Consider the following 23,942-nt stretch of genomic DNA (forward strand, 5'->3'; position numbering starts at 1 on the left):
TTCATTTAAGCAATGCCAGTCGTCACATGGGCAGCATTACAGGACAACTCCCAGAGCTGGACACAGCTATGGCAGAACCCGCTGCCCCATGCACTGCATTCACAGAGGGCGTGAAAAACAACAAAAACACTCTACCTGTACCTTTAGGCTTTTTATTGTTGAGATATGCCTGCAGGAGTGGAAATTTCCTGCAGTGCTGAATGTTGGTCACTAGTAGACTGCGGTCAAAACATGCTTACCATCTTGAACCAGATTCATATTTGAGGTAGTTTTATTTTGATGTTTCGAACAAATTAAAGACAGTCCAGGCACTCAGACCTCAGATTTCTTGTTTTCTCAATATAACTGTGTGTGGTCTCAGAGCTTCAGTCTCATTTAAATGAGCCCCTTGTCCTCTTCATTAAGTCGGGGGGGGGGGGGGGGGGGGGGGAATAGCCAAATGTCTCAATACAAGTTCTCAATTCGATCATATTCAGCTACTTAGTACTACCACCTCCTCTAATTAAGACTGCATTTTCCCCCCACTCACTTAAGCAACTCCAGTTTCCCATTGGACTACCATCTCAGTCTGACTGAATGCATAAACACCCATTCAAAGTTTCTCAGTAGAGATAGTCTGAGTTACACTCAGTGCCACAACTTAACTCTGCCTCAGACTTGGTATGGTTTTTGCATGACTCAATAGATGATTAGTTAGAGATAACAACTATAAATTTAAAAGCTGATAATATCTCACACATTAATAATGAATGAGACAATAATATGCCATTTTACTGTCCCACTAAAACCAGTGCTAAAGCCTGTAACTGTTCATCCATGAAGGCACCCCTGTGCTGTGACAGGCCTTGATGGAAGCACACATTTTCATGTTCTTTCATACCTGCAAAGACTTTGTTATGTGGGGCTACAGATGTTAGAAGCACTAATATTTTTATATTTTGGTTTCCACACAACAGCAGATGCCACCACACCAGAAGTATTACTATGGGAAATGAGGGAGGAATTACATTAGTCAGCTGTTTTGGGTGCATAGGTATGCTGAATAGCGCAATTTCTAGAGGCTCAGGACACTTGCAAATCTACAGTTAAAGCTTTAGTTTCCATGCTTGGAGCCTTAAATTGGCTTTGGGAGTGCTTCTGCCATCTGTGATTCACTCAGAAAAAGTGCTCAAGACTATTAAGGTGTAAGTCTCGTCTGTGTATTTTACATCCTTCTACAGCTGCAGCATCTGCCTCCACATTGTGACCCAAAAATTTCCATAGAGTAAGACTCTACAAGGCAGATTTTGTAACTGCTGCCCTTTTTTTACTTAGGATTTTTCCATGGCACCAGAATTTTTTTTTTTTTTAAATATATCATCTTTCATCTCTTAGACCACAAGGCTTTAAACACTTAAAGCCCGTGCCTAAGTAAGGGTCAAGGCTTGATTTTCATTCACTCTGTGCTTATTTGTCTAAGTGATACTGGTGATAGATTCACAGAAATAGATGGAAATATCACATGGAAAAGTCTAAGTTATGTAGCTCTCCAACTTAGCAGTTGCCAGAAATTGTGATATTTGAATCAAAATGCATACCAGACTTCCCAATTACCTTACTTCGAAGTAAAAGCAACTAAGGCATTGACATTTATGATTAATAGAGGAAAAAAGATACTGTGATGCTTGTACTTCAGTGTGGGATCACAGCTGTGCCAAGCTTATCTGCTTCTATGAGAACTCATCATCTAGTAAAGCTGAGACAGCTGCAAAAAGGAGCATCAATGTACTCTGGCATCATACAGTTTCTCTTGTTTCCATGATATACTATATTCTTACCTTCTTTCCTAAAGCTTGAATAAAACCAAGCAATTTTCTTCATGCTTTTATCTTGGAATTTACATAAGTCATTTGTATTTAGGAAGCCCTTTCATCAAAAGCAAACTAAACAAATACCCTCCTTGTACTGCTGCCCTTCCAAGGGTTATAAAAGTGTCATTTAAAAAAGCCGTGTTTCCAAGAGACATACAATAATTACATAATTTCAGCTTCCATTTTTACAAAGCATACTTCTGGTTCCTGTGGTGGACTTGAATTATCCTCATTTTATTACATATAATATTTGTTTCCTTTAGTATCCCAGGCCTGTCTTTAAAAGTGGAACTTTCACAGCAGTCCACTAGCCTTTAAATGCTTGAAAGAAACAATGGCAATCTATTTAAGGAACTGTTTTTCTAACACCAGAGAGAAGTATTTTGACCTTGGACAGAATGCAAATTTCCCAGTCAAAGTCAGTCAAAGAAGCATTTGGATGATAAACCGAGACCAATAGTGACGTACCACAATCTTTTCCTATTTACACTGGATAAAAAGAGGCACTGGACACTGACCAAGCAAATGCAAAAAAGAGTTCTTTTTTTCTAGCAACAAGCTTCCTACAGTCTATCCAAGTCTCCCACCCTCTTTACTGCAGTTAATCATCCTGAATGATGTGGTACCTGCTTCCCCCCCCCCCCCCCCCCCCCCCCCGCTCCTCATCTTTTAGGACAAACTCCTTTAATGAAAACACTCCACTCCATGAAGGTTCATAGCTGCTATTCTTCACTCCTTTTCTACTTAAGTTTCAATCTCTTCCTTGCACAGGCAAAAAGAACAAAAGCTGCTGAATTTCTCTGTGTATTGCAGCTTATTTTTCTATAAATCAGGCCTGTGACTAATATTATTTCTGATATTGTTGGGTTTACTGAAGTCTGAACAATATTTTCAGGCCATTCCTTGTGCCCATTCAGTACTCTGCTTTCCCCTTCCAAGGCTAGAGCGTTCTCCACCCTCCCACAAAACTGCTGTATCCCTCCATTTTCTGGGATGTGGGATATGCACATTCTTTGCCTGGGTGATTTTCATACCCTGCTGCTAAAGCATAACCCCCTGGATCTCAGTTTTCTGTAGGCAGGTTCTTCTTGTTCTCACCCCTCTTGAGCAAAGTTGCACAAAACACATTCAGAAGAGCAGACCACAGGTAAAGAAACGTGATCTTACTTGGGCAATATAGACAAAGGAGGCCTCCATAGACACTGAAGGGGCAGAGTTTATGGGATACAAAGAGGACGAGAATTAGATATAAGGGTGGAGAAGTGTTTTTTGTAGGCTCTTATGTGGTCTGACATTTCTCATCTTTTTACTCTCCAAAACTCAACTTTCCATCAAAATACAGAACTGGCTTATTTTCTAGGTTCATTCACAACTCTCAGTAATTATGTATGTGCATTTATTTTTGAGATTATTTTAATTTTGAGCTTCTTGCCAAATTTCATTTTGGGTAAACACCTTTGAGTACCTGAAGCCAAATCTGCATTAAGTATAATATTCCTTACTCCTCTTTCTTTCCTGGAGTGCTTCCATGTGCTCTTACACAGCTGCTACACTCCACTTAACTGATGACTGATGTTTTTCACACCCATACACATTTTTCCTGAGATCTATTGTTGCCCAGCTCTAACTTACTATTCCTACGTAACACACCAGAATTTTAGCAACTGCTGTTGCATTACACATGGATGGTTTATATCTATATTTTATAGTGATCCTAGAACAGCTAATTAAAAATGTACTGTTTGACATTTCTTAGCAGGGACTCTCCCAAATTAAAAAAGGAATAAAAATACAGCTACTCAAAATTTTAGACATCTCTCCTAAACTTATAGGACACATTTTCTTGTTTCAATAAGAACATTCTTTAAAGGAAAAGAAAGAAAACCCAGAAATTATCAGACCTCAGTATGAAATAAAAAAAAAATTCCAGCATCATATAATCCTCCATTACCCTCTGGGATATGTATGTAGCTAAAAATAAAAAAGTGAGTTACAGTATTTCTGGTACTATAGAATGCCAGTCCCTTTAAGGCATATTTAGTACTTTTGATTGTGGTTTGGTGCTTTTTTTTTTTTTTCCTTCTTTAATTAGTCATCTCAGTGGAAAATTTCAGTTAGTCCAAGATTCTCTTTAAAATAAAGAGAAGATTTCATCTCTGGAAACAGACTACTCAGGGGATCACAAAATCCCTGGCATTCTTGGGTTTTTAAACTCATTAACCTCCTGACAACTGTTATCAGGGGACTTTCAATACTTAAAGAAATAAACAGCTAACACTTTCAAATGCTGGAATGTCACCAATGACAATGAATGGCTTTGGACCTGGAGAGCTGCCAGTTCTGGCCAAGGATTTGCTGAGTTTACCTTGAATTCTTGGACTGGATTCTAAATCCCTGTATTTGGATTTCAGGCTTTTGCACTGGCCCATTTGTATACCTAACGGTAATAAGTTATGCAGTTAAGAATTTCATACTGATTTAAGAACCTGAACTGACAGTGGCTTAATATGAACTGAGAGTTCTCAGAACATCACAGAACAAGTGTTTCAGTCCTAAGCAGATAAAAGTTACTTAAGTACAAATTCAGATTTGATTTGACTACTTGCTAGATGCATAAAAACAATGAACAAGATAACACTTCTGAACCTACAGAATGTTATTTCTCTTCAGGAATGAGGAAGATATTTCTGTTAACCTCTACCACCTCCGGTTCCCAGGAAAGACCTTCGGCCAGCCTACCCAACATAGAGGGCCTCTGCAGGACTCTTCTACTGAAACCTGCACAGAGCTGAACTTCAACTCAAGAACTGTTGGGGAAATTATTGTTACAATAATGAGACTTATTTTAAGTCTGTATTATAATAAGACTTCATACCAAAGTGGCAGGAAGACCCCTACTGAGTAATGATTGAAGAAATAAAAAAAGTTAGAAACCCCAGAAGTCTTCAGGCAAAGTAATATACAGGCTACCAAGGAAGATGCACCCAAGGCTACATGGAGGTCCATAACCATACACTACTGTCCTGCAGGCAGATATAACTTTATTCCAATTCCTATACAATGCATGCATTATCTGGAACTTATTAGTTACCCCCGGGGTCCTGACATCATTAGAATAATACCAGAAAGACTTGTACACAAACTTGTGCTGGCACTAAGTAGCATATTATAATGTATTACTTTGAGAATGCACCAGCTCTGTGTGATATTCGTTTACAATAATCCAAAGACAACACAGAAGAAGGTATTTGTACAAAGCCACAGAATGGTGGTTCTTTGCAAAAGGAATGGGGCACAGGATGAGGAGAGGAAAAGGGCATGTAACCTAACTGATGTTTGGCTGCACAAATAGCAGGGACTTTTAAGTCTATGATGATATAAGTATTTCATTGGAAAAATGACTCAGACAGAAAGAAAGTGTTTAGCCACTAAAACAAAAATAAAACTGCTAGGATGTGGTGAACAAAAGCAATACAGAGCAGCTTTTTATATGACATCTCTTAATGCACCATATCACAATACTGTAATTTAGATTAATGATAAAAGCAAACAAAAAAAATACTAAATCTGCACTAATATAGTCCTCTGAATGGTTTTGGCTGTACATTTACCAGTTACATTTGTATAAGTGCCACACACAAAGATCCCAACTAAGAGAGCACTAGGCTTTGTGGATAAAAATCTCAAAGAGTATTCAAGAATAAAAGTCACTCCAGGTAATGCTATCAAAAGTTACATTTTTCAGTGGCATCTGACTAAGCAGATATTTTGTAAAATTTCATTCTGGATTGATAGAAATAGCAGTTTCCAAGAAGCACTTACACAGTACATCTTATGAAGTATCATTAGGGGGCTGTGATAACACATGATAAAACAGTACACTACTTTTTCTTCCATGCCACCACATGTAGGAGTTTTAAAAAATTAAATTGCTGTTTTAATTGAAATAACCAAAACCTATTTGTTTATAACTTCTAAAATCAATTTCTACCGGTAACTGCATTGAGAGAGAAAGCATTAGCTTTTTTTATCTCTTTGCTGCTACTAACAGTGTGTAAATTATAAGAATTTGGTTAGCCTCAATTTTTTACCAGGAAAGGATAAAGCAGAAAATTCTGGTTTAGCCATTACCCAGTCCCTGAGCTATATTTTAAGTACCTACACAATGAATGTTTACTTCTTAAGTTCTATAGTAACAGAGTTTCTTCCGAACAGGATAAAAGGATCACATTGTACCACACCAAAGCCATCAGAAAGCCATCTGGATAAATTAAAAAACAGTTAAGGTGTAATTTCTCACTAAAACGGAGCACTTGCAGCTCCATCTGAAGTCAGACTGCAGACATCTCAGCACTCTTAGAAGCCTGAGACTTCAGAGCTACTTTAACCTGCAAGGCACTGCCTATTTCTGCTACGCTGATCAACCAGTTCCAACTTGGAAGCTTCCTTCCTGGCCTAAATCTATTTCTGATCTAGCTCAGCTCCGACTAAGATGCTCTGTGAAGTACTTACGAGGCTTACAAAGAGGGCAATAGAGGAAGAAAGTGAGTTAGTTAATATTCTTGTGTACAAAAAACCTGAAGGTGCATATCTTGGAAGACTACATTATATTGTCATTTCATGTAGCATGCGTTTCCAACTCAATTGACCGACATCATGGAGCAGCAAAGTTTTGAGTACCATTAAGCATTAGCCTGTCATATATATTGCAAATAACTATTTCAGACCTCTCTTTGTGAAGTAGAATAGCCTGGGATATCATCAACATTTTCTCACATGTTCACATTTTGAACAGCATCAAACCTTCTCTGACTTCTGGTAATCAGTCTTGCCAAAATTCTGCCACTAACCAGGAACTATGGATTACACTCAATATAGCAACAGGCCTCCACATTCCGATGTTCACCTCTGGGGAAATAAAAAAACAAAACGACAATTTCCAAACACAGAACGATAGTCTCTATGTAATTTACTGCCATGAATACCTCATTCTGCATTGAGACCATAAACTTCATACGACATGAAAGGAAACAGCATTAAAAAGCTAAGTCCAAAAATACTGCACTGAAGAATTAAGTGAACTCTATAACACACTAACAGGCACACTGATAAAGAACAGCATAAGAATGGCCTAGAAAGGCATGAATGCACCAAGCACTTAAAAAATTACATAATATTCAATGTTTTCTTTTCACTGTCTTCTCACAGACCAGCTACTTCTGTGATGTATATTGCTCTCTTCTTGCCACTTCTGTCTTTCTTTCCAGTCTTGAAAAGCTGTGTTAAATTTCCCAAGGGCTCATCATTCAGTAAGTATGCTCGTTATAACATACTTGTGTCTCTGCTGTAATAGCTACATCAGCAAATAAACCACATAAAATTCTTAACAAATCTACAATTATATGAAAACAGAAGAACTTTTAAAAGCCAATGCAACATATTAAATGACTGACCACAACTTTTATAGTCATTTAGCTGCTTAAATCCTTCCTTATTGACATCTCATCAATTGATTTGAGGGGGTTTGTAGAATTTATCGTATCTCCACAAGTGAGAAACATATTTAATTGCCTATTTTTGTATGCTTTCCACAATCTAGTGTAGACATCAAACTGAGCATAACACTTACTCTGATAGAACAGCACATTGTAAAAACACCTAACTTTGCTGTAATTGTTCATAAAAGATTTGGTCACATTTACATATTAAAAAATATGGATTTTCACATACATATTTATATAGCCATACCCTAGGAATGGAAATATTCAGAGAATACAGCTGGGCAGAAAACAGAATTGATGTATTCCACAGAATTTTAAGATTAACAAATTTACTTCTAATATGGAAAGGACTTCTGAAAACTATAAAGACTTGTCAAAATAAGATTCCTGAAAGAAGAATGTGAATCAAGCTGTTAACTGGTTTTGACTTTACAATATGAGATAAAATATAAGACTGAAGTCAAATATTTATTTCCTGTCAAAAAAGAAAAAAGGAAGAGTTTCAGTATCATCTTTTCCCCTCCCCCAGTTAAGAAAACACAGTTAAACTGACAGTTTTGTAAGTATTCCAATTTTGACAGAATATATTTTTGTGCAAATTTATTTCTTAAAAATTGAATTCAATCCTCTCCACTATGAAAAGACAACCAACATTTATGTAATCTTACAAACCACCTAGAATCTTTCACTTGAGAGATGGAAATTCAAGTGAGACAAATGAGAAGTTCCTTCCAACCTTCATGTGAAAAATTCTTGTCATGGTTTGTTGGGGTTTTTTTAAACTACCAAAAAAAGTGAAACTTAAGCAGCAAGAAATAAAAGCACAGAGGATGATGAAAAAAATTAATAGACAAGGATGGAATTTGCCTTAAGGGCAGGTAATAAGACTGATTTTTTTTTTTTTTTTTTTAAAAGCTGGATAAAGATCTAGCTGCTAAGTTCCTAAGTTCACAAAAAGCTCTATGGCCTACTTTCTCCACTTGTTTTAAAGTCATGCCAAAAGACCCTGGCACCTGCCCTGCCCTCATGAAATACATTTCCTCAAAGATCTTGCATTAGAAAATCTTCTATCAGACATACACTCCATAACATAGGCAATGACACAGAAATCATGTCTAACTGGTGCCATAATAAAAACGGAATGTGTGCTAAGGAGCCCTGCCAAACTACAAACCCTGCACTGCAAATAGATGCCATCCTTTAATCTCTTCATTGCAATTTCTTTTCTAATTTAATTCACTTCTTCCCAGCATTTATACCGTTTACCTTTTGCATGCCTCCCAAATCAGGTAATACAATTCAATTTTTACAGTCATTTTTACATTCCTATTCCCAGTGATGCAATGACTACATTGCAAGTATTGCAGAGAACTTAAAGAACAAGGTAATTTTGGCAACAAAAATGTCTGCATAGAGATTTTGTATTCTTCTTACACAAACATAAATTTGGGGGCAAAATTGTGTTGGCAGCATACGTTTCAGGATTTTTAGTGTGGATAATAGCTTTCCAAATTTTAAACAGGTATACTATTTTTCTGAAATAGTGACTTTGTTTCAAATAATGTCAACCCATTTATTTTCAAGCAAATCTATACAGAAAATTGTATCTTGTTTATAGGATTGGTTAAATACATGTCTTATTAATAATGAAAAAATATTTAGCTTTTTAGCAACACAACAGAAATAAGCTTTTCAAACTATCATATTAACTCTTTGACTTTAAAACAACACTACACGAAAAGTAAATAGCCTAACACCAAGATTAGTCTTCTGCTTGTGATGTGTCACAGATTACATTATAGGTTACATAATGCACTATATGTTTATTCCAGCTCAGATTCTTTCACCTGTTCTCCCCTGGTATTGCTAGCACTATCAGATGGGTCCATTTTAGATTTAATTAATTTACCCCATCTCCTAGGATTTCGAAGAAGTAAAATACCAACAAGAACCCCAGTTCTTTCCTTTCTTGGATACCGAAAAAGAATCTAGACACAGAGAGATTTTCCTTTTAAGAACAGAATACAACATTCGCAAACAAATATCTGGGGAGAACACGTGTTGTTCAAAGCAGCTAAAAATAGTACAATCAACAAGCATATGTTTAACTGGGAACCTTCCTAGATTCTAAAAGTAACATTATTCTTTAAGTCCAGTGTGGATATGAGTACTGAAAAACTATTTGTTTGGGTTTTGTTTGTTAATGGCAATGGAACAAGCATATTCAAAGTGTCTGCACGTATATAAAGTGAATACCATACACTCCTTACTGAACTAGACAGATTCCCTTTTTGTCATCAGCCTTCATTCCCTCCACCATGTTATTTTTCTATTCTTACATATTCCTATGCTAAATTTCAGCTAAAAAAAAACAGCCAAGATTTTTTTTTTTTTTTTACACTCCTTTTATTCTCCGCTTATGTGAAAAAGAAATCTTCAAGAAGGGAACTTAGTACAGCACAGCAAGTTTTAACCACCTGTAGTTCTTTAAAAATAGTAACTGCTCTAATGAACTCAAACACCATGTTCCCTTCGTAAATCTAACAAATGGGGTGAGTGAATGTACATTAATAAAATCATCTGCTTATCTTGATCACTAGGTTGCTTTATATGGACTGGGGCAAACCAGTTCTTTCACAACCCTCCTCCTCTCCTGGCTTTCTCCTTATTATCTTCTTTCAGATCATAAGATGCATGAGGCATAGGACTGTCCCTTTGTCAAAGCTGGTAATAGGATCTGGCATAACTAAGCCTGCAAAACAGCGTGGCCTCTGAATACTACAATAATAAAAATAGTCCAGATAGACCTTTTAAGTTGCTAAGTCTGATTTTGAATACACAACACTCCTTGTATAGAATGGAACATTTAAAACAATATCCTAGAGCCCTAGTAATGAATTTTCCCACTTGCAGAAAATACTACAAAAACCACAAGCCTTTCAAGCCCTCTAAATGGAACTTAAATGGTGCAGAAGCATTGACACACAGTGCAGGAATGAATTTTACTTTGAATGTATCAATATGAAACACAAACCAGCTTATAATGAGTGCTGCCACCTCTCCAAAGCCTGTGTCTATAACGGATACATTGCATCTCTCCTGATATTAAAACATTTTCATGAAGTTTTAGCTCCAAGTGTCACACAACTACACAAGAATCTCAGGTTTTCACCTTCAGAAGCCTGATGACATGCTTAAAGATCATCAACTCAAGACTACGTAACCTAATCAGAAGCCTGAGGCCAGAATACAAATAGAAACAACCTATAATTAAGTTCTGAAGAATCTAATGATTTTTTTTTTAAATACATTACATCAATGTAGCATTTTCTACGAGATTTGCACTGAATTAAACCAGTATTTTAATTTAAAATTAAACATTAAACATCAATGATTTTAAGAAAAGAATAATCTAGTACTTTAGTTTAACATGATATTCTTTAAAATTATTAGAAATGAGCCCAAATAAACCAAAATAAGCTGATCATGTAAAAGCAGACATCCAGGAACCAGCATCAATTTAATTACAAGGGTGAAGAACCTCTACTTTCACTGATACTAATGGCCAAAACATTGCTATGGTCTTAAGACACATGATTTGTTCTAAGATTAAGCGAACTGTCTTTTCCATCAGCTCTTGAAGCATGTTCTCATTTACCTATAATCGTTAGAGCCATCAATTTTAAGTCATGGACATTATGGTTTTTTCTACAAGAATTACACAATAGCCTACATTTACATACTATTTAAAATCCAAAGGGTATTTTACAAACGAACAGAAACTACAGTCTTACAGTAATTGCTGAAAATAGTCCATTCCCAGGACCAAAACTATTTGTCCCAAAGAAAAGACAATTCAATCTGAGAAATACAGTTATGAAAAAAGCCCGTGTTCAAAATGGTTCCTGTACTTCTTGTTCATAAACATTTCTTACTGAGCTGAGAGGATATAAATACACATGCGACACAATCTTTAGATGACTCTTTATATTGCCAGAAGGTTTTCTACAACTTTTACCTTTCATAGAAGCTATCACTGCCTTTCCCTCCACTTCTAATAAATGTTTTGAAAATAAAAGCTCCGTCGCAAAGTTCTCAGCAATAGGAAAAGCACCCTGAAAACAGTCTGGGCACCCTGTCTATCACCTGTTGTCTCAGACCAGATCAAAAAGGCAACAACTGCTTTAAACAACCTGTCCCAAACCCATTTTCTTCCCCCTAGTCAGGACAAGTAACAATATCTTTATCCATACAGACTTCCTACACTTACCAAAATTCTCTGAAGAGCAATAAAAAATAAAAGAGGTAATTTTAGAATACTTATACTGAAATTAATCAATAGTTCTGTCACAGTCCAACACCTGTGACATTTTAAGTCAGTAAGATGTCATCCAAAATCACAGTCTTACTATCATCTTTGCCAACCTGCTGGTTCACCATCCCACCCTCAGCAGCCAGCCAGCCCAGATCAGCTTTTCAGGGCCCAAACAGAAAGCCCACAAGCACAAGCTGAAATCAGAGTTATGGCATAATGAAAAAAAGAGCTCTTTAGAAAAGCAATTGTAAGAAGCTGTACATACATTGTACACTGTTGGGTTTTTTTTTTAAAAGCAAACAAACAACCAACCACAAAACCAAATACACCATCAAAAAATAAAGAAAAATAAAGCCAGAAGCTTACCAAAACACTCATCTGGGATTTTCCCCTAGAAACATAGCTAACTTTACAAGGACCAAGACACAATAATAGAAGATAAAAGCTCCATATGTTCTGTACTTCAGCATTTATACCCTCAAGACTAATCTAGCCCAGCTGTGGGGACTGAAGCCCATTAACAGGTGGAGTAGCTCAGGTGTGCCCTGGACCTCATCTTCCAACATGCACTCACCTGAGGGGAATCTACTTAACCACGCTGTAAAAGCTAGAGTTTATTTTCAAAACTGCATTCCTCACCCAGCTAAAATGTTGAAGTGAACAAAACCATTTTCACCAAAGGACATAATGAAATTAATATTCAGCATGCTAATAATAAAACAACCTCACTTTTAAAACGTTTCAGTATTCACCTTTTACATATGAAATCCTTTCTGCTCAGTAAAAATGCCTAAAAACACTTATGATGGTTTAGGATCTGGAGCTACTACCACCTGCCAGTCAGCCTGTCCTCAATACAGCTCAGGCACCTTGCAGCGTGTCTCCTCTCAGACTTTAAAGTTTGGATTTATTAGCACTGTCAAACCATCACCTCAGGATGGTAAGTCCAGTCTTAGAAGACTAAATCAAAAATACTGCTGCCCCAAAACACGTAACTTGCTCTGATGGATTAAATTTGGTTTTTAATAACTTAGCTTCAACAGGCATTAGGTCACATCAGGTATGGTTTGCATCACCTTCACTTCATACCAAGTCACAAAGTAGATGTAAACACTACATAATGTGGCTCTGACACCTTCACAGAAATAATCACGCAATCAGGTATGAGCTAAACCAAATCTGTATTCCTCTACCATCTCAAGAGCACACAGGTGCAGCACAGTTAAGTGCTGAATGACAGCCTGGAGCTCTATCCACCACGATCACACCCCTTCCCCTCACCCTCCAACACACCCACCCACACCCCTTAAATCAACTCGCTATGTGATGTGACCCACCTCTTAACAAGACTCAGCAATACCCTGGCTGATCATTAGTGAAGGTTTTTAACAATTAGTAACTCAGCAGGTTTCCTCTCTTACTGCACACAATGCAAGTCTGGAGTCTTTTCTGTAGAGCCCTTCAGCTGCTGCAGGCAGAAATATTAGCTATTTCAAAACAGAATATTGTATTTCTCTGTGGATAAAAAGCAAACAGACAATTCTATGAAATTCTGGGGGGGTTTTGTTGTTTCAAAAAATAAGTAAACATTTCATCCTAGTGGCTGACCTATCTTCCACCTCTACAAATTATGAATATACATTCTCTCATTTGACCACTCTTTAATAGGAAAAAAAGGTCTGTAAGTAAAATTTCTGTAATCAATTGTAAGGATACAGTTTACTTTTGTACACAGCTGGCATAAGAGCAAGATTAAGATCTATTCACTTTAAGCCATTAGCATTTCTCACTTTAAAGAACACAAACTCAAAGACAAATAATCACCTGGACATTCAATACAGGCAAAAGTTTATATACAGTTTTATTAAAGCAACTGTAGCCATAGAAATGATAACATGTTCTGATTACCCCCACAATTTCAATATAGGAGCATGAAAAAATTCATTTTTTAACCTATTTTTACTTAAAGTTATTTCTAAGAGCAATCAGCTTGAAATAAATATTTTTAATTCGGGAGTGTGCATCAACCTTTTAGGTAAAAGAAAATGAAAATTAGAGTATTAGATGTTAATGCAAGAGACACTGCTGCTTTAAAGAGCTTTAAAACAGTGTGTAACTTTACAAACACTGAAGTACCTTCTCCTATGGTTATATACACAGAGAAGCCAGGGGATTAGGTAAATCCTACTCAAGTCCATAACATGATGTGTAAGGCCAACATTTAAAAAAAATAATAGGTACCTGAATTTTAGCTGTTATGTTTATTGACAAACATCTAAATAAGGAAGTAAGTTTTCAAGAACAATAATACCTCTTTCTGAAACCATCTGAAATTATTACTGACTCTGAAATCAAACTCCTTATTCAGATCATAAGTGTAAATTTTGGTGTGTTAACAGCTTTTTTGTGTGAGTGTTGAATTAAGTTCCATATATTAACCTAAACAACTGCAGTGTGAGTTTTCTTTAAAAATTATGCATAACTTAATAACACATACAATGTCATCAATTGGAAATCAGAAAGATCAAATGTTTTTTTCTTCCACTCCTGGAATCGCATCTTATTATTCAGCTGGCAACTCAAAGATATCAAGGTTTTTCTATAGTACATATCATTTTAGTTAGCACTAAAATTTTATCACTTAAATCGTACAGACAGAGTCAAAGCTCCACACTTTGGACAGCATTTTCCACTTTCAGTAAATTAAAACTTTATTATATCCTGGGGACACATTCCAACAAAGCAACTAAAATTATTTTTGCAAATATCAAAACTGTGAAGTTTTTAGTGTTGTTTTCTTTTAGGAACAACAGATCTATAATATGAATTCTGCTGTTCTGACTCATGAAAAAAACACCACCATAACTTACACATATAAAGCAGAGTCAGAGGAGGAAAACTAGCATCTAGTCAGGTAAAATTTTGTATGGCCTTAAACCAAAAACCAGACCCTCTCTCAGTTGAAGACATCATTCCTTAAGCATATAATCCATGTCTTTCTAAAAAAAGCACAACATAACAAATGGTGACTATAACCTTATCCTGCAGACAGCAGAATAACATTACAGTAGAGGACACAAGGAAACAAGTATTCATTATTGCTGAGAGCCTTAAGTGATATGAAAATAACGTGAACATAAAACCAGCAGTCTACTGTTTCTGATGCTGAAGCAATCAGACACCTTTGGATATAAATGTATTGGGAATAGAAGAGAACTAACACAAAAAGGTGGTAAAAACTTCCCGCATAACAAAATCAATTTATCATCAGAAGTGTCCTCATGGGGAAAAATGTTTGCACCACATATAGACAGACCCTGCAATATTTTCTCCTAACTAGGCTGTTCTTGTGATTAAAAGCAAAAGGAAAAAAGAGGGGTTTTTTTCCTTCAGTCCTTAAGACCCAAGTAGAGTTTATCAGCTTCCTTATGAAACAATATTTATAGTACGATAACCTAGAAGATGTAAAAACACCACACAACATCTGCCTGTTGATCAGCAAACTCACTTTCAAGAAAGCGATGTCAAATCACTTGTAGCCAAAGGATTCACCATGATATCTGAAAGCATCTGAAAGTGCTCTACACCAACTATGACCATTATAGGTCAAAGAAGCTAGTAACCTGTTTAAAGTAATTTCTGTCCAGCAGAATACCCATGCACAATCACAACTAAAATGAGTTTAACAGAGTTCATAGTAGAAAAAAATTACAAGGTACTTAAAGAATCATTCTAATATATTTCACTTTATTATTGTAGTATTAAGGTCACCATTTGCAAATATTTTTTTTAAAAAAGACATATCTGTAGCAATGTTTCCCCTATACTTAAAACAGAAAATGAATCAACACCAGTAGTGCTAGAGTTAATCTCATTAATAATAGCAAATTAGAGTGAGTCACCTTTTTAGTTTAACAAATAAGACATAGACCATTACATAAAAATGTAAATGATATCACAAAAAATGAATTAAATATAACAAGAAAGAAAATGCCAAATATTTAGTCAGCATTTGCTTGGACAAAGGGGAACAAAACTGTATTATAAATTTATTCCTTGGTATATAAAAAGCAATAAAAATGCAACACAGTAGACCTGTATCTAACAGTTACAGTGACAAGCCACTCAAATTCTAGCCCAGTTGTTGTTATGCTACAATTGTTTATGATGTTACGGTACTTCTCAACACTCTTCTGGCCTGGTGATGAGATTTGTCTTTTTTTCCCCACTACACGTTAGCAGTTCTGATATTTAAAGTAGGTAGTGAAGCTAAGGACATGCAAAGGGATTTCCAGGACACGGGACTGTAGCTGCAAACTCATCTCCATCCTGCAGGTGATCCATGGGGTGTGGGACCTTTGCCAGTTCCACTAAATGTGGATTTATTGCGGCTCTAAAAAAAGAGCCAAAATTTGCCATTGCACATCAGCTTGCAGGAGAGATGCCATGACAGGATATCGTGAGTAGTTCAAGCACCCAAATTTTGATTTCCAAGGGGGGCCTGGCAGGAGGTATAAGTCTTAACTGTAATGGAAACATACCTTGTGTGATTTTTAAATATTATGTTTCTAATGTTGAAATCCCAGACACCATGGCCGCAAGCCAAGTAAATACACCTCACTACAATAAAAGAAAATAGCTTTTAAAAGCTTAAAATGTTAACATAAGAATAATTTGAAAAAATATCTGATTCATCTAGAACACTGTGAACATCTAGGCCTGAGTCCAAAACCATTGAAGTTATTAGGATGGCCTCCCTCTACTTCAACAGGCTTTGGATAATGCTCTCCATTTCTGTAACTCTCAAACAGACAAATACATGCAATATATCATCTCAAAGCAAACTGAACTCAACGCGTTTCAGTGGCAGCACATTCATTTAAACAGAGCCATGCATACTATATATGGGAATAAAGTGTTCCTCTCAAAGATGCAAACTCGATGTATTCTTAGGCTATAAATAACACCACGATTCAAAATGGGCCCTTCCTGACCAATACATCTCTGACAGCCATGGAAGATAAGTATCTTGCTTTCCCATTTATCCATCCAGCTATATCACTGGTAAAAGTGCTAACAAACTTCTACTGCATGTCCACCTTCCTTTATCACACGAGATGACCTATGCGTCATAAAAAGAGTGCTCACACTTACAAACCATGAGATGTAATCTGGAATTTGTGTATTCAGCCCCATGTAAAGTTGGTATAAATACTAGCCTAGTCTGCTGGGTGGAAGACTCAGACATTGTAGTCCTGCAAGGAGCTGGGAGTTGGACTTGATGATCCTTATGGGTCCCTTCTAACTTGACATATTCTACGATTCTGTGATTCTAAGCCTTCAACCATGTAGCAGCATATGAACTCATTACAGAAACACAGCATTTTGTGATAGCTTTTTAAAGTGTAGTCCCTTTCCTTTTGTCACTGAAATGATACGTGGGGGAGAAAAATATTTTTTAACCATTAACACCCACACATAACGTTCCAGCAATCTTTCCCTTAGAAAACTTCCACAAGCTGTATTCACTGTGTCCTTCTCAGACTTCTGATAATTCGGTAATTTTCATACATGTAAAATACATGATCTTATGCAATGTGACTAGGTACGTTTAATAGAACCGAAAGGATAGCCCATCCCCTAATTTCATCCAGCATTATTTTATGTTTATGTCTGACCAGGTTCATTCTCTGGAACTGCTGTACTACGAATCTCACACTACAGAATGCCTCACTGCTGCTGAACTACAGCCTGATCTTGCTGAGGAATTATTACCAGCCAACCCTGCAATTCACATAAATTTTGTCAGTGTCTAAGTTGGATTCGACAGCATAGCAGAGCCAGTCTCTGAAGGAACCCTGACCATTGCTCTGTATTTTACCTGCTGACTAGAGATTACTGCTTCTTTTTAAGATTTGTCCCAGGAAAGACACTCAATGACTAAGATTCACAATCCACTTTCTTGCAATAGTACAGGACAGACATGGAGCATCATAGCTTTTTTAATTACAATCATTAGATCCTTTCCCTGCAGAGATTATACTTAGGAGTAGCGCGCTCTAAATTTTCAGTGTTTCTATCTCTGGGGCTGTAAACTGCCCTCATTCTGCATTCAGAAATCCCACCGCATCGAAACTGCGTATATAGATCATGGTTATTTAAAAGCTTTTCGTTCCCAATTACAGGCATTTCTTCTGTTGAGCTGAACTGGAAAAAAATGTGAAATCTAATGGTTTCCAACTAGCATTTACAGATTTGCAAACGTGTGAGAGTTGCAAATTCCTTCTGAGCACAGATTTTTTCCTTAAATGTATGTGTTGCAAAGCCTTGAAAATAAGAATGATACTGCATCAAAATAACATTTCGGTCAAGATTGTTTGGTTTACAGCTTAAATCCTCGTCCATACATTTTCTTTTCTGCATGCATAACCAATTTTAGCATAAGTTTATAAAATCTGAAATCCATTATGAGCTCCAGAGAGCCAAAAGTGTCATCTTTTTCACAGCGTAGAAAACAGCAGCACACGCTTCTCCATATCGGTGCCTTTTTCACTTGTAGAAACATCATCTGCAAAGAGCTGTGAGTACCTTTTCTTTCAGTCCTTGACCTCTCCACCATGTCCATCTCTCAATTGGCAACCTGTCCAGTGGGACGCTCACGGAGTAATTACGCACAGACCACCTGATAGCCATGAGACAGGAACGATTCAGTGCCGTGAGCCAGGCTGTGCATGTGACTAACAAGCGAAATGCATTACAGTCCGCTGCTAATCCCTTGAGCCTTCCAGTTGTTCATACGCTTCTGCTCGGTACATCTTCGAGAGAGTCAAGGTGAGGTTTCCACATACAGATTTAAATGAAGGGATCTCCTGCGTTACATGTCCACGCATGCCTTCCAATACACTCTCACGCTTTTCTCAATATATAGTGCCTTGTTTAGAGATTGTTTTAATTTTATTTGGAGAGGAGGTTTATGCAGGTATTGCTAGGAAAGCGACAAACCCAGCTGTACGGTTTGGTAGAAACGCTCCTTCTTTTGGGGAAAACTGAAATTTTTCCACTTACAAATTTTCTCAGGCCTTAGAGGTCTGGGTGAAAATTCTTAACTTCTCAAAGAAGACTTCTGCAAATATTGTACTTCCAATAAAATTTCAATTTTTCTATTCAAAACAAATGTGCATGTTGATGGGTTTCTACTGACCAAATCTAGAACTGTATATTTTATTAAACTTCCAAAATATGTAGACCAATATGAAGGAAGATTACTATGGCTTGTGATTCCAGAACAGCAAATGCCATCTATAATCATAATGTACATGATCATTTTACACGTACATGAGTCCTAAGTTGGGGCGAGGGGAAAGCTCTTCAAAACACTGAAATCTTTCCAAGAGGAGCACAGCAATAAAGATACATTCTACCTGCTGGAGCCTTGAAGGCATAAGGTACATAAGGGGTACCACTCTTTGGGGAACCAAGGAGCAGTGATACAGGGTCTAGTATCACACTCTTTGAAAGGGTACCGCATTCTGCACTGGCCAGGTTCAGGAGCTGGCTGTGCCCCAAACTTGCGCTTTCTCATTCCACTGCACCTTTTTCTTGTTTAAGAGTTTGTTCAAAGCCAAAGCATAGTATCAGATCATGTCAATAGAAAATGCCCTTCAGGTGCATAGAAAACGCAGTAGCAGATCCATATAATCAAAAGAACTACAGATTGCATAATACGCATTTAGCCACTAGGTGTAACTGTGTGTGTACTTCATCGTGAATATTTATTTTATTTTTCTGTTGTTTCCAGAAACAAGAGCAACTAATGGTGTCAGAGTCCAGCCCACTGAATTTCAATCTCACATTCTACTTTTCATACACAAACAGGAATGAGTTGGTCAAGGGACAAAGAAAAAGCAAAGAGAAGACAAGTTCTTTAACAATTCCTAGGCATTCCTAAAAATGTAGACGCAAATACTGAGGAGAAAAACAGCATTTGTTAAGTCTCTGCAATATGACTGTAGCTAATTTTGGAAGAATTACATCTAAAATCATATACCATATTAAATAAAGGAATACAAGGGCTCCGATTGTAATGACTCACATTACATGAAACACTGACAACACAGGTCGAAATTTACATTTTTCTTTTTGACAAATTTTTTAAAATGTCATCTCACAAAGCAAGCATGGAGCATAAAAATCCTAAAACTTCAGCAATCATTTTTAGTACATGATTAATATTAATGTCCTATTCACATACAATGACATAAATTGGATATGGAATTCTAAGGGGCAAAGTTTATCATTCTGTTACCAGAAGTTTTCATATTCTTGACTTAGAGTATCTTGACTTTCTTATCTCCAAGAGAAAAAAAAACAAACTGTAGTGAAATTTCATACCACAAAGTGTTAAACTGTTTGTATCACATTTTTAAATTCCAGCCTTAAATTCAATTAGCTAAGGGGGGGGGGGGGGGGGCGGGGGGATGGACACTGACACATTCTAAATCCTTCTATGCAGCCATTAAAAAGTGTTACATCCCAAAATCAAGTTGACAGTCCCTGACAAATCTGAGGAATACAATGTTGTGCTTAGACTATAGCGGGGGGGGGGGGGGGGGGAAGAAACTTTTTGCAACATATATGGACATGGGTGTTAGCACAGTAACTCTGAATTGTTCACATATATGTGAATTGTTCAATAAGAAGCCACAGAAAGTAGACATGAGAAAGACTTCTCTTAGCTCACTCGCTAGGACCACTCTTTATGTAGATGGTGAGATGATGTTGGATAACCCAACTCTGCTACAACCTGTGGAGCAGCAGAAGAGGCAGCACAAGGAAGGAAAGGCCCTAACATGCAGAAAACTTCTTCAGTCCTGCAGTAGGAGGAGCTACTTCTTGTAAAATTGCTTTTGCTAGCAGGTTCAATATAGTTGACATAGCATATATATGCATTCACATTTTTCACCAGCAGCCTCGGCAGCCTTTCCCAAGTTACCATGCAGCACAAAGCATGTGTGAGATAACAGCAAAGGTTAAAACATTTCCAGTTGTTACTTTAGTTAGCCTTTATACTCTAAATACTAGAACAGTGTTTTGCAATAACTAGTTACTCCTTACACACACAGAATTCCCTCCAATTCCCCATTTTAGCATGTAAGGAATGCAGGATCAGCCCTTGAAAGTTCTTCCTCACCAGAGGCTTGAAAACCCTTACAAGTGGAACAAATACAATCTAAAAAGAGACATATATCTCCCCCTACCTGCAGAGTCCTTCATCCTCCTGCCCCAGGGAATGACATTCATGGACATAGCTACTTCAGGTCTCAAGTATGAAATAAACTCAAATCTTACAACCTGACATAGCTGCAGTATGTCAAATCATTCAGACTGGAAATGCTGGAACCCCTCAATGATACCTGTTATTTAGCAAGCTGATACATTTAGCCTGAGAGGTTTTAAAGACAATTTGGATATGCCTTTCTGTACTGGTTAAGAAATTAATGATCTGCTTTAATTGACTATGTCCCAACAATGGACTATCAGACCAACAATATCCACCAAGACACTATGCGTAAGAAGTCTGTATACAAGTCTCTAACTTTGCATTCTCTCAAGGAAAGAAGCCAAGGTGATAACCTGTAGGATTTTCTTTTTCGTCAAGATCCCTGGTAGCCCTTGCAGATTTGTCTCATCATGTGGAGAGGAAAGTGCTAAATACACACAGAAGAAACTGAAGGCAACTCTTAACTACCCACCCATTCTTGAAAATCGCCTTTTACTGTTGCAGGAAATGGTATTTTACAAAACACGCTTATTATCACAAATTCATTTGAGCTTTGTCATCATACCTGGCTAACACCTCTCTGAGAAAGTTCAGGTTTGGTTTTGAATGAAATAAAAAATGCCTATACATAATTGATACTGCCTGGTAGGTTTCATGAAGCTTAAGGTTGAGTTAAAGGCTTTTATTTATTCCTCATCTCTAGCAATCACTTCTTCCATAGATAGGCCAAGTTCACTCTAACTGTTCTACTTCCAACTGGAATGTGGAGGTTCGTTGAGGCAATCCGAACCGAACGCCTACAGCGCTAAACCCAAATACACAAACAAACAAGTACCGTAACTTCTCACACTCTAACTTTGTTCCTGGTTTCCCCGAAGTGTTAGGTCCTTCGTACAGCTGGGTTATGCGCTGTATCAAGTGTGTTTAGGGGGGAGGGGACAGGAGAAAGGGGAAGACAGCTCACTGTACGTCAAAGCAAGCCAGCAACCTAGCAACCATATATTAAAAGGTGTGTGTGTTTTTGTGGGTGTCTCTGTGCCAGGAATAACTGAAGCAGATATTATTCCATTTGTAATCCAAAAAATGTGAAAAGGGAAGGGGAGAAACTCCAGCTGCTGGTCTATTTTGGGGTCTGTCAAAATCCACTTTCACAAATACAGAGTCTTAACACTTTCTATCCCATTCATCTTAAACAAAAATGAAAGTCTGGACCTGAGCAAGTTCTTAGCTTTGGTTTGAAAGAGACCCTTCAAACCAGGAGCCGACCTTACTTCACATACTACGCTTTCTTCCAGCTGGTAATATGCAAAAATCAAAGGGGCAGAGAGGTTGCCTCCAAGATTTTGCACTTAGGTTAAAAGAATATTGATCTAGTGTGTTACTTACGAATGCACCAAATACTTCTGGGTATCTACATTTAATTTATCAAACAGAAGCGTCAAAGATTCTCAGGGAATGGAACTAGCTTTAAAAAGATTTACTTGAGCGAGAAGTTTACCTTTCTAATTTGCCGAAGTTTCTCATTCCGTAAGAGAATTGAGAGTTTCAATCAGCAAATAAACACTCCCACCCTGCCATCATATGCGGTCCCAGGGGTGCGTATCAACTTCCGAACCACACCGTCCCACCATGCCAGCCTGTGCCTCGCCGAGAGGGCGAGCCGACACCAGCCGTAACTTTCGTGCCACCAGATGAAAGCGTGGGGTGGGAGGGAGAGAAGAGGACAGGGGGCCACGTCCCTGGGCTGCACCCACCACCTCGCCCCTCCAGCCACGCGCCCCACGTCGCGGCTGCCGACAGCCCGTGGCGACCCTACCACAACAGCAGACAGCAGACTGCCATCCAACAACAGCCCTAGGCATCTCCTCCAGTGCCACCTCACCCAGGTGTCCGCTCCTACTCCTCCTCCTCACCACCACCACCACCGCACCAAACCACCACCGGCACCAGGAGGGGAAGGGGAGGGGGAGTTACCTTGTTTTTGACCCCGCAGTGGCAGCAGACAGTCCACAGGTACTTGAGGGTCCTCCAGAGCAGGATGATAAACAGTCCCCCAAAGAAAGTGACCATGGATGAGGCGAGGAAAGCCCACCACATGCGCTGTCCGCGGCTATCGCAGGGCACCTCCATGGTCACCGGGATGATGAGCGCATCCATCTTGGGCACATTGACGGGGGAGGAGGACGAGTCTGTGTTGAGATTGTTGGCGTTGATATTGTTACTCATTCTAATGCCGCCGCCGCCGCCGCCGCCGCCCGGGTAGGAGCCGCCGCCGCTGCCATTTGCCATAGCTAACAGCGAGCCGGGCGCGCAGGGGCTTCCGAGAGCTCCTCCCGCCGCCAGCGCCCCCCAAAAAACCCATCACCAGCCATATTGCTGCCGCTGCTGCTCAGCGGAAAAAGAAAAATAGCGATAATGAAAATAAAAACCCCCAAATCAAAACAAACAAACAAACAAACCAAACAAACAAAAAAAGAAGAGGAAGAAAAGCGACCGCACAATCCCCGGGTCCCTCTCGGGAGCCGACAGGCCGGTGAATTCCGAGCGTCCTCCTTGTACGGCGAAAATAATATTAAAAAAAAAAAAAACAACTAAAAATAATAATAAAAAGGTAGTCTCCTCCTCAGATTCCCACCCCTTCCTTCTCCCGCACACACAGCCCCCACCCCGCCCACCCCCAGAAAAATCATCCACCACCACCACAAACTGATGCCTCGGAGCGTCTCTCCAAGATACCCAGCGCTGCAACCCCGCTGGCCTCAGCGGGGATCTCTCAGCCTCCGCCGCGGATCTTCCCGGAGGTGGTCTGTTATTATTGTTATTAGTCTTTAACTTGTTATTAGCGATACTCAGTCCCCCCCGCGCACCCTCCTCCTCCTCCTCCTCCTCTTCCAAGTCCAGCCCCTTCCTCTCCTCTTCCCCCCTCGGTGCCGGCAGCAGCCTCCTGTGGCTCCTAATTCATCCTCCGCTGGCCCGTCTGTGCGTGCGCTGCCGCT

At 38.4% G+C, this 23,942-nt stretch overlaps 1 protein-coding gene across 2 annotated transcripts in view; it reads right to left on the bottom strand.

Moving 5' to 3' along the window:
* Nucleotides 1–23,714, bottom strand: part of KCNMA1 (potassium calcium-activated channel subfamily M alpha 1) — a 516,744-nt gene extending 493,030 nt beyond the window's left edge. Inside the window, exons 1-2 of one of the 2 annotated variants that reach the window (XM_082310136.1) lie at nt 23,647–23,714; nt 22,921–23,135 (exon numbers count right to left, since the gene is read on the bottom strand). In XM_082310136.1, the coding sequence (XP_082166262.1) occupies nt 22,921–23,103 (183 nt within the window). In that variant the 5' untranslated portion in view covers nt 23,104–23,135; nt 23,647–23,714. Of the gene's footprint in view, nt 1–22,920; nt 23,478–23,646 lie in introns of those variants that run through there. The other variant, XM_082310135.1, reaches the window with a different exon arrangement.
* Between the last annotated feature and the right edge of the window lie 228 nt (nt 23,715–23,942).

This window comes from Platalea leucorodia, assembly GCF_965183815.1.
Source record: "Platalea leucorodia genome assembly, chromosome: 4".
NCBI classification, from domain to species: domain Eukaryota; kingdom Metazoa; phylum Chordata; class Aves; order Pelecaniformes; family Threskiornithidae; genus Platalea; species Platalea leucorodia.